We start from the raw sequence: 13888 nt of genomic DNA, 5'->3' as shown, positions 1-13888 counted from the left end.
TTACCGGAACGATTTTGGAAACGTTGTGCCCCACCTAAAAAGGAGACCGCGCACAGAACACCTGTGGGACCGATTTTCGAGTGCTGCCCGAGTGTTCGAGATATACGCGAGACCAGGTTAAAGGAAGACATCGAAACAATTCAGAGGTGTGCTGGTAGATTAGTACCCGGTAGGTTCCATCAGCACGCGAACATTCCGGAATTTCTACGCGAACTCAGTATAGGAATCACTTACGGCAAGAAGGCTTTCATTGCACAAAACACAATTGCGAAGGATTAGAGAACGGGTATTTCCTGCAGACTGCACAACCATTCTGCTGCCACCATTGTATCAGGGCGTGTTGAAAAGTTCACATGGCTCTGAGCACTATGGGACTTAACATCTGAGGTCATCAGTCCCGTGGAACTTAGAACTACTTAAACCTAACTAACCTAAGGACATCACACACATCCATGCCCGAGGCAGGATTCGAACTTGCGACCGTAGCGATGGCGCGGTTCCAGACCGTAACGCCTAGAACCGCCCGGCAGTCGTTTAGAAATAAGTGCGAATGTGTGACGATGAGCAGACACCAATTTCAGTGTGAAATATTGTGCTGGTTTGGAGAAACGTATTTGATTAAGTTTCCGTCTAATTAGGCTCAAATTTCTCTCATGGCGTACTGTAATAAGAAGTACATAAGAAAAACAGGACATATTTGTCAGGAGGAAGTGATTCGTGATCCTTATTTCTGCAAAATACAGTCATGTTCAGTCTGTCGATTGCTGTTTTATTATCTCAAAATTATTGGTTTTGGACATTGTTGCTATCTTCAGATCATTCTTGGTTGGAGTAAGCGGTGTTCTGCAGAAACATTCGCAGTTTCACTTGTTACGGTGCACGTCGCCTGCTACCCAAAGGATGTGATGACGTAACGTGTGGCCTTGAAAGCGTCTGACTCGATGCTACTTCCAGGCGTAAATCAAGCAGTCAGTTTGAACATCGACCAACCAAAGGTTATCATGCAGATGTAGGTGAACCGAAAGGGCCGCACCACAATCATAACAATGGGAGGAGTCCAAATTTGCCTAATCATCGAAAATGTATTGTGCATTTAAGATTTGAAAACATACAGAAAAACGAAAATTAAGCACTGAAATCGAGAAGCAAGAGTACACTGGTATCCAACATCAGGTGACGAAGCATCAATTAGAACTAAAAGCTACAAAACGATATCAAGGCAGCCATTTTAGGGCTGAGACGAGGGGGAGAGAAATACTAGCAATGGGTAGAGACATTGGCCTTACTCTCCCACACATTACTATTAAAATTCTCATTCTGTGCACAAATTTTGGAAGCTTAGAGAGGCGTAAGACATACAAAGGAATAACATTTTACTTATCTTCATTATCTGTTTGTTGTTTTCGATGGGTCAAAGTCTTGTCCAGCAGTACATTCTTGCAGCTGAAATTTCGATTTTGTAGGTTCTTGATGACTAAATAACTAATGAAAATTTGCCTGTGTTATTCTTGAATTTTATTCTTTGTTACATCTTTCAACATCACACCGTTTTTACAGTTTCCACATTCAATAAAAAACAATTACATTGTTGGTGACAAACTTAGTAAACGTCTACCACCATCACAGGCATGCCCACCACTTCTTACATTCTGCGCTACTCACATTATTCCAGAGTGTTTACAAAGCAAAAGAGTTTACAAATTTTGTTTACTAAAGAAGAATCTTCATCAAATTATATCATTATTTTATAAATAAATTTAATAATTGGATTTAGATTGTGGAATTAATAATATGAATTTTAAGTATACCAGAAATTTCGTAATTTCAAATATTTTTGAAGAGTAGTTTTAACGGTTTATATATATATCGACTGTAACACATTAATTTCTTTTTATACATTTTAGTCTGAAATATAATACATCTTATACAAAATCATATGAATTCTTTTAATGAAACAGCTGAGATAATTTTAACCTATGCAAGAATCGATAGTATACATGGTATCGCCTATCTCTATATAAAAAATGGTAGTGTTAAAAGGACGGTGATTTATTATAGCCTGTAGGACGTAGCATCTCGCTGTGTTATTCAGACGGTGGCCGGATGTTGTGTTCCGATCGCGTGAGTCAAGTACATCATTTACGTCTCGCGAATATTAAACTTCATACTCTGTTTCAAAGGCTCTCCTACGACTGTTAAGTGCGTGAAGTGTTACAACCACATGGCGCCAGTACGAGGTCTTCCGCGATGGACACGCGGTTACGCGGACGCTGAGTGTTGTCTGCTGCTGCATACAAACACGAGTGTGGCAGAGTGATCCTGCTGGAGCCCATTTAAAAAGTCGGTCGCAGCAAGGAAACGGTGGATTTTCTGTTGCCATCCTAAACGGCCGTTCCTTTAAGAAGCTGTGTCCGTCTTAACAGCGAGTTCTGAGGGAACGCCCCAGATCTGTGGGTTGCCATTACGTTGTTGGTCCTGAATGCCAACAACCTCCCAGTAAGGTATCCCTGCGCTCCTGGCGCCTTTCTTCAGACCAACGAATGTGTCTAACGGTCACTGCCATCTTGCGACTTCCAATAATTACAACTTGAAAAGGCGTTGATTTTTAATTTAACAATTTACACCTATACCGATCGTATGGAGGTCTGTAATTCCAGTCTCTCTCTCACCTCAGGGACACTCAGAAAATCGGGAGGGAAGGTTTTTTTAAATTAATTTATAACTTAACTACCTAATAAAATAAATGTATTGTGGTAGTGTTTCCGTTAAGAGTGGTCGCTCCAACTACAACAAAATTGGCCAAATGCGAGTAGAACTCGAGCTTTGAGGGTACAACTTAATTATGTATATTGATAGTTAATACACCCCGGGAATCGGGAACCTCTAAAATTTTTGCTTGTTACCGATGTCGCTACTGGCAAGATATCGGTCCCGGAATTCCAAGATTTTCGAGAATATTTTGAGTTTCAAGTTTAAATTATTTGTGCAGTTTCGCATTCGCTTTTGGAATTTTTCATATTTGATTAATTTAAGGGCTATATTCACATGCTATGCTAATTAGTAACATCTCTTATTTAAAATTGAAAAAAATTCGTTATTAAATGTTTGAATTAGCTGAATCAATGTGTAAAGATCAGCAAACGTAAGTTGTTGGAATCCTTTGCGCTCTGGAGTCATTTAAATCGTTTAAATTATAACACTAAAAGTAATCTAATTATGAGAGAAATTGACTAATAGATGCTGACATCTGATACTTCACTTCAAACCACAGGGGAATTTCGAAATTTAGTTAAATTCTCGCCGAAACTAGAAGTAGGTATTATACTAATACATTTTTTCGCACAAAAACAGTCTCCGGAATGTATATCTACAGCACTGAGATTGTGGTGAAACGCGGTTTCAGAGTTCTTATGAAAATCGAAAAATTAAATAAAAATGATTGCTTAATTATTATATTTGAAACAGATTTGTAAGTGATGGCTGAAATAAGGACTCGGTAGTACTGCATTGTGTATCAGATTGGAAAATACGTGTCAATAATCATGTTAACTCTTGTACCGGCCAAATTTCATGATTCAGGTTCAGCGGGAAGTACCCTACAGGTTTTGATGAGTGAGTTTGCGACTATCAAAAGAGCTGACATAAATGGCCCTATCTTTTTATTGCCCTAAGCTGCAAGCAAATTTGAACATGATACGCCTATCCATTTCAGAGAAAAAGGATCTTCAGTGTCGGACAGACAGACAAAAAAAGTGAGTCTCTAAGCGCTCCGTTTCTTCCACCTGAGTGACGGAACCCTAAAAAATGGCTTTGAGCACTATGGGGCTTAACTTCTGAGGTCATCAGTCCCCTATGGACCCCTAAAAATGATCTGAAGTTTGGAACATTGCTGGAAACCAGTAATATTGAGACAATAAAACAACGGTCGACAGACTGAAAAAAGGATATTTTCAGGAAATATGTCTTCATCGCATTGCATTTTACAATTTACTGTACACTCATGTCTTTTAAAAGATGTTTCCCGTTTTGTCATCTAATTTTGATGTGATTCTCCACTCGTCTCTGCACTGAGTTAGGAATTTTTCCAGATCACTCCAGATTATCTCGTGCATCTAAACAAGACTGAACAACATGCTGCTGCAATTCAACAGTCTCAAAGGGAGTGCCGCGAACTTAATTTCTGAGATGACCCTAGACAGAAAAGTCCAGAGAACTGAGGCCAGGTGAACGTGCAAGCCAAGTCATAGGCCATGCTCAACCTCTCCATCTCTCACCGTATTGGCTCGTTAGATGCCGTCTTAAATTAATGAGCTTAAACGTGACAGCGCCCCATCATGCAATTCTCTCCGGAAAGCACGATGCGCAGCAGAAGAAATATGAAGACCACAGATAGTGCACCACAGAATTCCTTCTTCTTAGTTTTTGTCATTTTGCACCCCATCTCTTCATAAAGGATAAACGATATTGCTATATATCAGATACAGGGTGACACTTATTGAACGGTATGAAAAAACCTAAATTAGCTACAGTACGGTGTGCAAACACTCGATTCAACAAGTAGATATCACTAGAAATATTCGGATTTAGGTTATGAGATGTTCGATATGCCTATCATCATTGGTGGTGATATGACGCAGACGAATAGCGAAATTCTTCATGACCCGCTGGAACATCGATGGTGTCGATGACATCATGAATGGCTATTTTCAGCTCAGCAATGGTTTTGGGGTTATTTCTGTACACCTTGTCCCTGCCCCACAAAAAGGAGTCGCATGTGTCCAGATCCGGAGAATATGGCGGCCAATCGAGGCCACGCCAGTGCCCTCCTGGTTCCCCTAGAGCCAGAGTGCGAGCCCCAGAGTGCTCCTCCAGGACATTAAAGTCAGTCAGTCAGTCAGTCAGTCAGTCAGTCAGTCAGTCAGTCAGTCAGTCAGTCAGTCAGTCAGTCAGTCAGTCAGTCAGTCAGTCAGTCAGTCAGTCAGTCAGTCAGTCAGTCAGTCAGTCAGTCAGTCAGTCAGTCAGTCAGTCAGTCAGTCCCCTACTGGGATGGGGGTCGAGCTCTGTCTTGCATGAACCGCATCTTGCCTAAATCAGGGTGACTTCGGATAATGGGGTGGAGAGCCGGCCGGTATGGCCGTGCGGTTCTAGGCGCTACAGTCTAGAGCCGAGCGACCACTACGGTCGCAGGTTCGAATCCTGCCTCGGGCATGGATGTGTGTGATGTCCTTAGGTTAGTTAGGTTTAAGTAGTTCTAAGTTCTAGGCGACTGATGACCTCTGAAGTTAAGTCGCACAGTGCTCAGAGCCATTTGAACCATTTTGATAATGGGGTGGAATCATGTTCCAAAACCTTTACGTACCATTCGGTAGTCACTGTGCCATCAAGGAATGTCGCACCGGTTATTCCGTGAATAGACATTGCGCGCCAGCCACCCGTCGAGGGTGAAGAGACTTCTCGATCGCGAAATGCGGATTCTCAGATCCCCAAATGCGCCAATTTTGCTTACTGACGAACCCATCCAAATGAAAGTGTACTTCGTCGCTAAACCAGGCCATGCATGCGCATACTAATTCCCATCGTACTCCGCGGCCTACCATGCGGTTTGAACGTCCTAATGCAAATCGTTCAGAAGTTATGACGATTTTCTTTCATATAGTTCAATAGTTGTCACCCTGCACTTAAAAGAAAAAGGAAAGTTAAGAGCTGGATGAATCATTAGTAAGTGGGATGTGCTATGTAGGGGCTGACGTTTAATACGAGGGCAGTTCAATAAGTAATGCAACACATTTTTTTTCTGAAACAGGGGTTGTTTTATTCAGCATTGAAATACACCAGGTTATTCCCCAATCTTTTAGCTACACAACACTATTTTTCAACGTAATCTCCATTCAATGCTACGGCCTTACGCCACCTTGATTCATTGGGCCAAACATATGGAAATCCGACGGTGCGAGATCGGGGCTGTAGGGTGCATGAGGAAGAACAGTCCACTGAAGTTTTGTGAGCTCCTCTCGGGTGCGAAGACTTGTGTGAGGTCTTGCGTTGTCATGAAGAAGTAGTTCGTTCAGATTTTTGTGCCTACGAACACGCTGAAGTCGTTTCTTCAATTTCTGAAGAGTAGCACAATACACTTCAGAGTTGATCGTTTGACCATGGGGAAGGACATCGAACAGAATAACCCCTTCAGCGTCCCAGAAGACTGTAACCATGACTTTACCGGCTGAGGGTATGGCTTTAAACTTTTTCTTGGTAGGGGAGTGGGTGTGGCGCCACTCCATTGATTGCCGTTTTGTTTCAGGTTCGAAGTGATGAACCCATGTTTCATCGCCTGTAACAATCTTTGACAAGAAATTGTCACCCTCAGCCACATGACGAGCAAGCAATTCCGCACAGATGGTTCTCCTTTGCTCTTTATGGTGTTCGGTTAGACGACGAGGGACCCAGCGGGAACAAACCTTTGAATATCCCAACTGGTGAACAACTGTGACAGCACTACCAACAGAGGTGTCAAGTTGAGCACTGAGTTGTTTGATGGTGATCCGTCGATCATCTCGAACGAGTGTGTTCGCACGCTCCGCCATTGCAGGAGTCACAGCTGTGCACGGCCGGCCCGCACGCGGGAGATCAGACAGTCTTGCTTGACCTTGCGGCGATGATGACACACGCTTTGCCCAACGACTCACCGTGCTTTTGTCCACTGCCAGATCACCGTAGACATTCTGCAAGCGCCTATGAATATCTGAGATGCCCTGGTTTTCCGCCAAAAGAAACTCGATCACTGCCCGTTGTTTGCAACGCACATCCGTTACAGACGCCATTTTAACAGCTCCGTACAGCGCTGCCAACTGTGGGAAGTCAATGAAACTATACGAGACGAAGCGGGAATGTTTGAAAATATTCCACAAGAAATTTCCGGTTTTTTCAACCAAAATTGGCCGAGAAAAAAAATGTGTTGCATTACTTATTGAACTGCCCTCGTATTAGTGCGATTGACAGTCTTAATGGCTGATACGTGGCAATTTACAAATCATGTGTTCCTCAATTGTCTGCGCACGGAAGCGTCTCCTAATTGAACGAATTAGTTCAGTCAGCCAGTCTTGTGCTAAATGAGCCCGTCCTGCTTGCAGGAAGAGCTGACGAGCCTCAAGGACATCCCCAACTCCCTGGCTGTGTTCTGCATGGCTACGTACGGCGAGGGCGACCCCACGGACAACGCCATGGAGTTCTACGAGTGGCTGCAGAACGGAGACCCCGACCTCACCGGCCTCAACTACGCGGTAAGTGCTCGTCACACACACCACCTTCATTTCTTCTCCTCTTAGTGTTTTTTTTTTTTCTTTCCTTTCCTACGTGCCCTGCATATATCCCTTTTATGCGAAAAAAAAATCGCTGTAACCGTAACAACCGTCGTATCTTTTCGAAAATAGCAGTTCCGTAGCTGCAGTGCATTATTTTTATTTCTTTGCTAGCGGTCGTTGCCATTTTCTCAAGCCGTCGTTCTTGTAATCAGCATCCTGTCAAAAGCTCAGTTTTTAGCCCTGCTGTTGTCAGTGTCGATGCCACTATCCAGCTTGAGGGTGTCTGATTAGAGAAATGACCGCTTGAGAATAGAGCTACGACCGCTAAAGTAATAGCAAATAAAAAAATAAACACAATACATTGCAGTTCAGCAACTGCTCTTTCCGGGAAGATACTTGTTCAGTAGTTTTTTTTATCAGTCTTCTGATTCGTTGAAGCAGCCCGCCACAAATTCCTTCCTTGTGCCAACCTCTTCATCTCACAGTAGCACTTGGACCCTACGTCCTCAATTGTTTGTCGGATATATGCCAATCTCTGAATTCCCCTACAGTTTTTATCCTCTGCAGTTTCCACAAGTACCGTGGAAGTTGTTCCTGAAGCCTTAACGCTATCCTACCATCCTGTCCCTTCTTCTTCTCATCGTTTTGTATGTGTTTCTCTCCTTAACGATTCTGCACACCTCTTCATTTATTATGTTGCCAGATCACTCAATTTTCAACATTCTTGTGTAGCACTACATCCCGAATTCTTCTATTCTCCTCTCCTCCGCGTTCTCCACAGTTCATCATTCACTTACGTAGAGTGCTCTGCTCTAAACGTACATTCTCAGAAATGCATTTCTCAGATTAAGGCGGATGTTTCACGCCAACAGACATCTTTTGGCCAGGAAAGCCCTTTCCTCTGCTCCTGTCTTATTTTGTGTTCTCCTCGCTTAATGAGTCGTTTGTTATTTCTTATTTTATTAGCTATCGAACCAGAAAGGTTTCCTTGTAAAACAGTGGAGAGAATAGTAAAAAAATTAACGTATCGTATAGTTATTTTCAAGAACTATTGATGCGACTGCCTCTCTAGGTGTTGTGTTCATGAGGTGCGACACAAACCCAACGATATACTTTGAAAACTCTGAAGCTGTCTTTTTTGAGGAGACCAAACACCGCAAGTAGCTTGTGGAGCGCCAACGAAGATGTAGATTTGTCTAGGAATTGGGAGGAGGGAACCAAGACCATCGCTTCTTATACCTACTTTCAGTAAGTTTCCGATTACATTTAAATTTGTTGCCTCATTGGTTCACGGGCGTCACATCGGATACTGTTGTGAAAGCTGCACAATATATCAACGAGACAGCTGCTCATCATCTTCAGGTGCTTAATGACGTGTTGTTGCTCTGGCTCGCCAACACATCCGCTGGCTCGCTAGAAAAGCGCACGTGCGAAGGAGTGAGGCTATGACGTCATTGTAGACGAATCATAGTGCACGGCGAAAGCTGTTCGCATGAATGCAAGTCAGTGCTGTATTTGTGTGCAGTGAAACTGTAATCGGCTCTTCGCTTAATTTAATCACAGTAACTAAAACCTCTAAGGGGGTAAAACGTACTCTCTGTGGACTTCTCGCATTCTGCAGAACGTAGTATTCTCTGCACAGCCTCCAGGTCAACATTGCTGCCGCAAGTTTTGGCCGCCTGGTTTGAGGCGCCATGTCACGGATTGCGCGGTCCCGCCAGAGGTACGAGTCCTCCCTCGCGTGTGTGTGTGTGTGTGTGTGTGTGTGTGTGTGTGTGTGTGTGTGTGTGTGTGTTTTGTTCTTACCATAAGTTAGTTTAAGTAGTGTGTAAGTCTAGGGACCGATGACCTCTGCAGTTTGGTCGCTCAGAAATTCACGCATTTGAACACTTCACCATTGCTAGAAGGTACTGGTTATTGAAGTTATAGTGACAGGGTAAAACCTCCGGTTGCATGCAAATTATCATTATTTCATATAAAAGTAGTATCCTGCGTCACGGTTGAAATCTGAAATACGTAATATCAACAGTTGTGATCAGTTCATTTGCCGAATGTAGCATGACATTTCTTGTAAACACGCTGTTATGAAATGTGTCAGTGTGATGACGCACAACCGAGACAAGCTGTCATATGATAAGTAGTGGGTCTTACGTACGGCGCTAGTTTATCAGACAGTTTTTTTTTTTTTTTTTTTTTTTTTGTTTTAATAAATTTCTTATACTGCAGTTTCATGTAGATTATTCGGAAGATTTCTGTTTGTTTACATATAGCTCAACCCTGTTGACTAATCTTGGTGAACCGGTATTCGAAAAATACTGAACGATAATTGGTCTTATGTTATATCAGTAAACAGATCCAAGCAATCTGTCTAGTCATTCAGTGACTGTAATGGCATCGAAACAGAGGATGACACAGAAGGTCAAAATACTAACAGTTTTTTCCAAAACTGTTTGGCTTAGCGAAATGATGCTGTAGTTTCTCCTTTAAATAGTTCGGAGTGGCCGCGCGGTATGAGGCTCCATGTCACGGACTGCGTGGCCCCTCCCGCCGGAGTTTAGAGTCCTCCCTCGGGCATGGGTGTGTGTGTTGTCCTAAGCATAAGATAGTTTAAGTAGTGTGTAAGTCTAGGGAACGATGATCTCTGCAGTTTGGTCGCTTTGGAGTTCACACAATGTCAAAATCACATATCTAAATTAGAGATCGTGGGATAGAAAAGCAACTGAAATCACTCCACAGAGCAAACGACACAGGACTTTACGTAATTCCAATCGTTAGGGAATTCAATATTCTGAGATCCACGGTGACAAGAGTGTACCGAGAATACAAAATTTCAAACATTATCGCTTGCCACAGGCAACGCAGCGGCCGACGGCCCTAACTTAACAACTGAGAGGAGGGGCGTTTGCTTAGAGTTGTCAGTGCTAACAGACACGCAACACTGCGTGAAATAACCGCAGAAATCAATGTGGGACTTACGACGAGCGTATCCGTTATGACAATACGCCAAAATTTGGCGTTAATGGACTATGGCATCAGACGACCGACGCGAGTGCCTTTGCTAACAACACGACATTGCCTGCTGCGCCGCTCCTGCGCTCGTGACCACGTTGGTTGTACCCTAGACGACTAGAAAACCGTGACCAGGTCAGATGAGTCCCTATTTCGATTGGCGAGAGCTGATGGTGGGTTAGTGTGGTGCAGACTCCACGAAGTAATGGATCCAAGTTGTCAACAAGGCACTGTGCAAGTTGGTACTGGCTCCATAATGATGTGGGCCGTGTTTACATGGAATGGAATGGATCCTCTTATCCAACTGATGCGATCATTGCCTGGAAATGGTTGTGTTCGACTACTTGGAGATCATTTGCAACAATTCATGGACTTAGTGTTCGCAAACAACGATGAAATTTTTATGGATGACAAAGCGCCATGTGACAGCGCCGCAATTGTTCACGATTGGTTTGAAGAACATTGCGGTCATTTCGAGCGAATGATTTGCCCAGCCAGATCGCCCGACATGAATGCCATCGAACATCTATGGGACATAATCTAGAGGTCAGTTCGTGCAAAAAACCAGCATCGGCATCACTTTCGTAATTATAGACGGCTGTAGAGGCGGCATGGCTCAATATTTCTTCAGGGGACATCCAACGGCTAATTGAGTACAAGCTACGTCGAGTTTCTGCGCTACGCGGGGCAAAAAGTGGTCTGATACGATATTAGGAGTTATCCCAAGATTTTTGTTACCTCAGTGTATAGTTGTGCATTACCAACTGTGTATCTTATAGACCTCAAGAACGTAGTCGAACGAAGTGGCGCAGTGGTTAAGGAGACGGACTCTGATTTGAGAGAAACAGCTTTCAATCCACCTTGTAGTTTACCGCGGTTTTTGTAAATAGCGATGATTCCTTCCGAAAGGAAACAGATAACTTCAAATTTCTTTCCCATCACTCAGTTCGAGCCTTTTCAGAGCTCATTGCGCGTGGGAGGAGCCACTGGCAGTTGTTGTAGGTTGATAAAATTCGAGTAATTTTGAGGAAACTAAGCAGTAATCTGGAGCTGTGTGACCTGACAAAGTGCTCTCGGGACAGCCAAGAATGGGAATAAGGAACGGTCGTCATATATGTATGCCACCATAGGAAGAAAGAGCCAAAGAAACTGGTACATCTGCCTAATATCTTGTAGGGCCCCAGCGAGCACGCAGAAGTGCCACAGCACGACATGGCATGGACTCGACTCATATCTGAAGTAGTGCTGGAGGAAATTGACACCATGAATCCGGCAGGGCTGTCCATAAATCTGTAAGAGTACGTGAGGGTGGAAATGTCTTCTGTACAGCACGTTGTAATTCATCCCAGATATGCTCAGTAATGTTCATATCTGGGGAGTTTGGTGGCCAGCGGAAGTGTTTAAACTAAGAAGAGTGTTCCTGGAGCCATTCTGTAGCAATTCTAGACGTGTGGGGGAGTCGCATTGTTCTGCTGGAATTGCCCAAGTCCGTCGGAATGCGCAATGGACACGAATTGATGCAGATGTTCAGACAGGATGCTTACGTACGTGTCACCAGAGTCGTATCTAGACATATCAGGCGTCCCATATCACTCGAGCTGCACGAGCGCCACACCATTACAGAGCCTTCACCAGTTTGATCAGCCCACCTGACACGCAGGGTCCATGGATTCATGAGGTTGTCTCCATACCCGTGCACGCCCATCCGATCGATACAATTTGAAACGAGACTCGTCCGACATTTCTCCAGTCATCAGCAGTCCATTGTCGGTGTTGAGGGGCCCAGGCGAGGCGTAAGGCTTTGCGTCGTGCGGTCATCAAGGGTGGAGCCCATATCGAAGGCCGGCCGGAGTGGCCGTGCGGTTCTACGCGCTGCAGTCTGGAACCGAGCGACCGCTCCGGTCGCAGGTTCGAATCCTGCCTCGGGCATGGATGTGTGTAATGTCGTTAGGTTAGTTAGGTTTAATTAGTTCTAAGTTCTAGGCGACTGATGACCTCAGAAGTTAAGTCGCATAGTGCTCAGAGCCATTTGAACCCATATCGAAGATGTTTCGTTGAATGGCTCGCACGCTGACACTTTTTGATGGCCCAGCGTTGGAATCTGCTGCAATTTGCGGAAGGGTTGGTCTTCTGTCACGTTGAACGATTCTCTTCAGCCGTCATTGGTCCCGGTCTTACAGGATCTTTTTCCAGCCGCAGCGATGTCGCAGATTTGATGTTTTACTGGATTCCTGATATTCACGGTACACTCGTGAAACGGTTGTACGGGAAAATCCCAACTTCATCGCTACCTTGGAGATGCAGCGTCCCATCGCTCGTGCGCTGACTGTAACCACTTTCAAACTCACTTAAATCTTGATAACCTACCATTGTAGCAGCAGTAACCGATCCAGCAGCTGCGCTAGACACTTGTTGTCTTATACATACAGGGTGTCACAAAAAGGTACGGCCAAACTTTCAGGAAACATTCCTCACACACAAAGAAAGAAAATATGTTATGTGGACATGTGTCCGGAAACGCTTACTTTCCATGTTAGAGCTCATTTTATTACTTCTCTTCAAATCACATTAATCATGGAATGGAAACACACAGCAACAGAACGTACCAGCGTGACTTCAAACACTTTGTTGCAGGAAATGTTCAAAATGTCCTCCGTGAACGAGGATACATGCATCCACCCTCCGTCGCATGGAATCCCTGATGCGCTGATGCAGCCCTGGAGAATCACAGCCGTCCACAATACGAGCACGAAGAGTCTCTACATTTGGTACCGGGGTTGCGTAGACAAGAGCTTTCAAATGCCCTCATAAATGAGTCAAGAGGGTTGAGGTCAGGAGAGCCGTGGAGGCCATGGAATTCGTCCGCCTCTACCAATCCATCGGTCACCGAATCTGTTGTTGAGAAGCGTACGAACACTCCGACTGAAATGTGCAGGAACTCCATCGTGCATAAACCACATGTTGTGTCGTACTTGTAAAGGCACATGTTCTAGCAGCACAGGTAGAGTGTCCCGTATGAAATCATGGCGGTAAATCGAGGAAGAACAGTACATACTGACGAAACTAAACTGAGCTCTAACATGGAAATTCAGCGTTTCCGGACACATGTCCACATAACATCTTTTCCTTATTTGTGTGTGAGGAATGTTTCCTGAAAGTTTGGCCGTACCTTTTTGTAACACCCTGTATAGGCGCTGCCGACAGCGGCACCGTATTTACCTGTTTACATATTCTGTGTTTGAATACGCGTGCCTATACCAGTTTCTTTGGCGCTTCAGTGTACAATTATCGGATGCCAACAGAGGTCACGTCGATCCTAGCATGTCACCACACTGATTAACCCTTGGGCCGAAGTTCGCGCGCCGTACCGTCCGATCCGTTTGCCTGCTAGCTCTTGCTCTTACCTCTAAAATTTGCAGTTGTCACGGCGGTCGGATGGTCCCGATGGGCCACTTGTGGCCTGAAGACGGAGTGCCTTTATTACTATAAACGGGTCCGCCTCCGTAGTTGAGTGGTCAGCGCGGCCGACTGTCATGCGGAGAACCCGGTTTCGGTTGTCGATAATCCCAAGGATTCTTCCT

General features: G+C 44.4%; 1 protein-coding gene across 1 annotated transcript in view; it reads left to right on the top strand.

Moving 5' to 3' along the window:
* The window catches only part of LOC126473594 (NADPH--cytochrome P450 reductase), a 204628-nt gene that overhangs the window by 144759 nt on the left and 45981 nt on the right, over nt 1-13888 (top strand). The window contains exon 4 of the mRNA XM_050100741.1: nt 7128-7277. Within this exon, the coding sequence (XP_049956698.1) occupies nt 7128-7277 (150 nt within the window). The remainder of the gene's footprint in view (nt 1-7127; nt 7278-13888) is intronic.

Source organism: Schistocerca serialis, chromosome 4 (assembly GCF_023864345.2).
Source record: "Schistocerca serialis cubense isolate TAMUIC-IGC-003099 chromosome 4, iqSchSeri2.2, whole genome shotgun sequence".
NCBI lineage: Eukaryota > Metazoa > Arthropoda > Insecta > Orthoptera > Acrididae > Schistocerca > Schistocerca serialis.
This window is presented reverse-complemented; position numbering and strand designations above follow the sequence as displayed.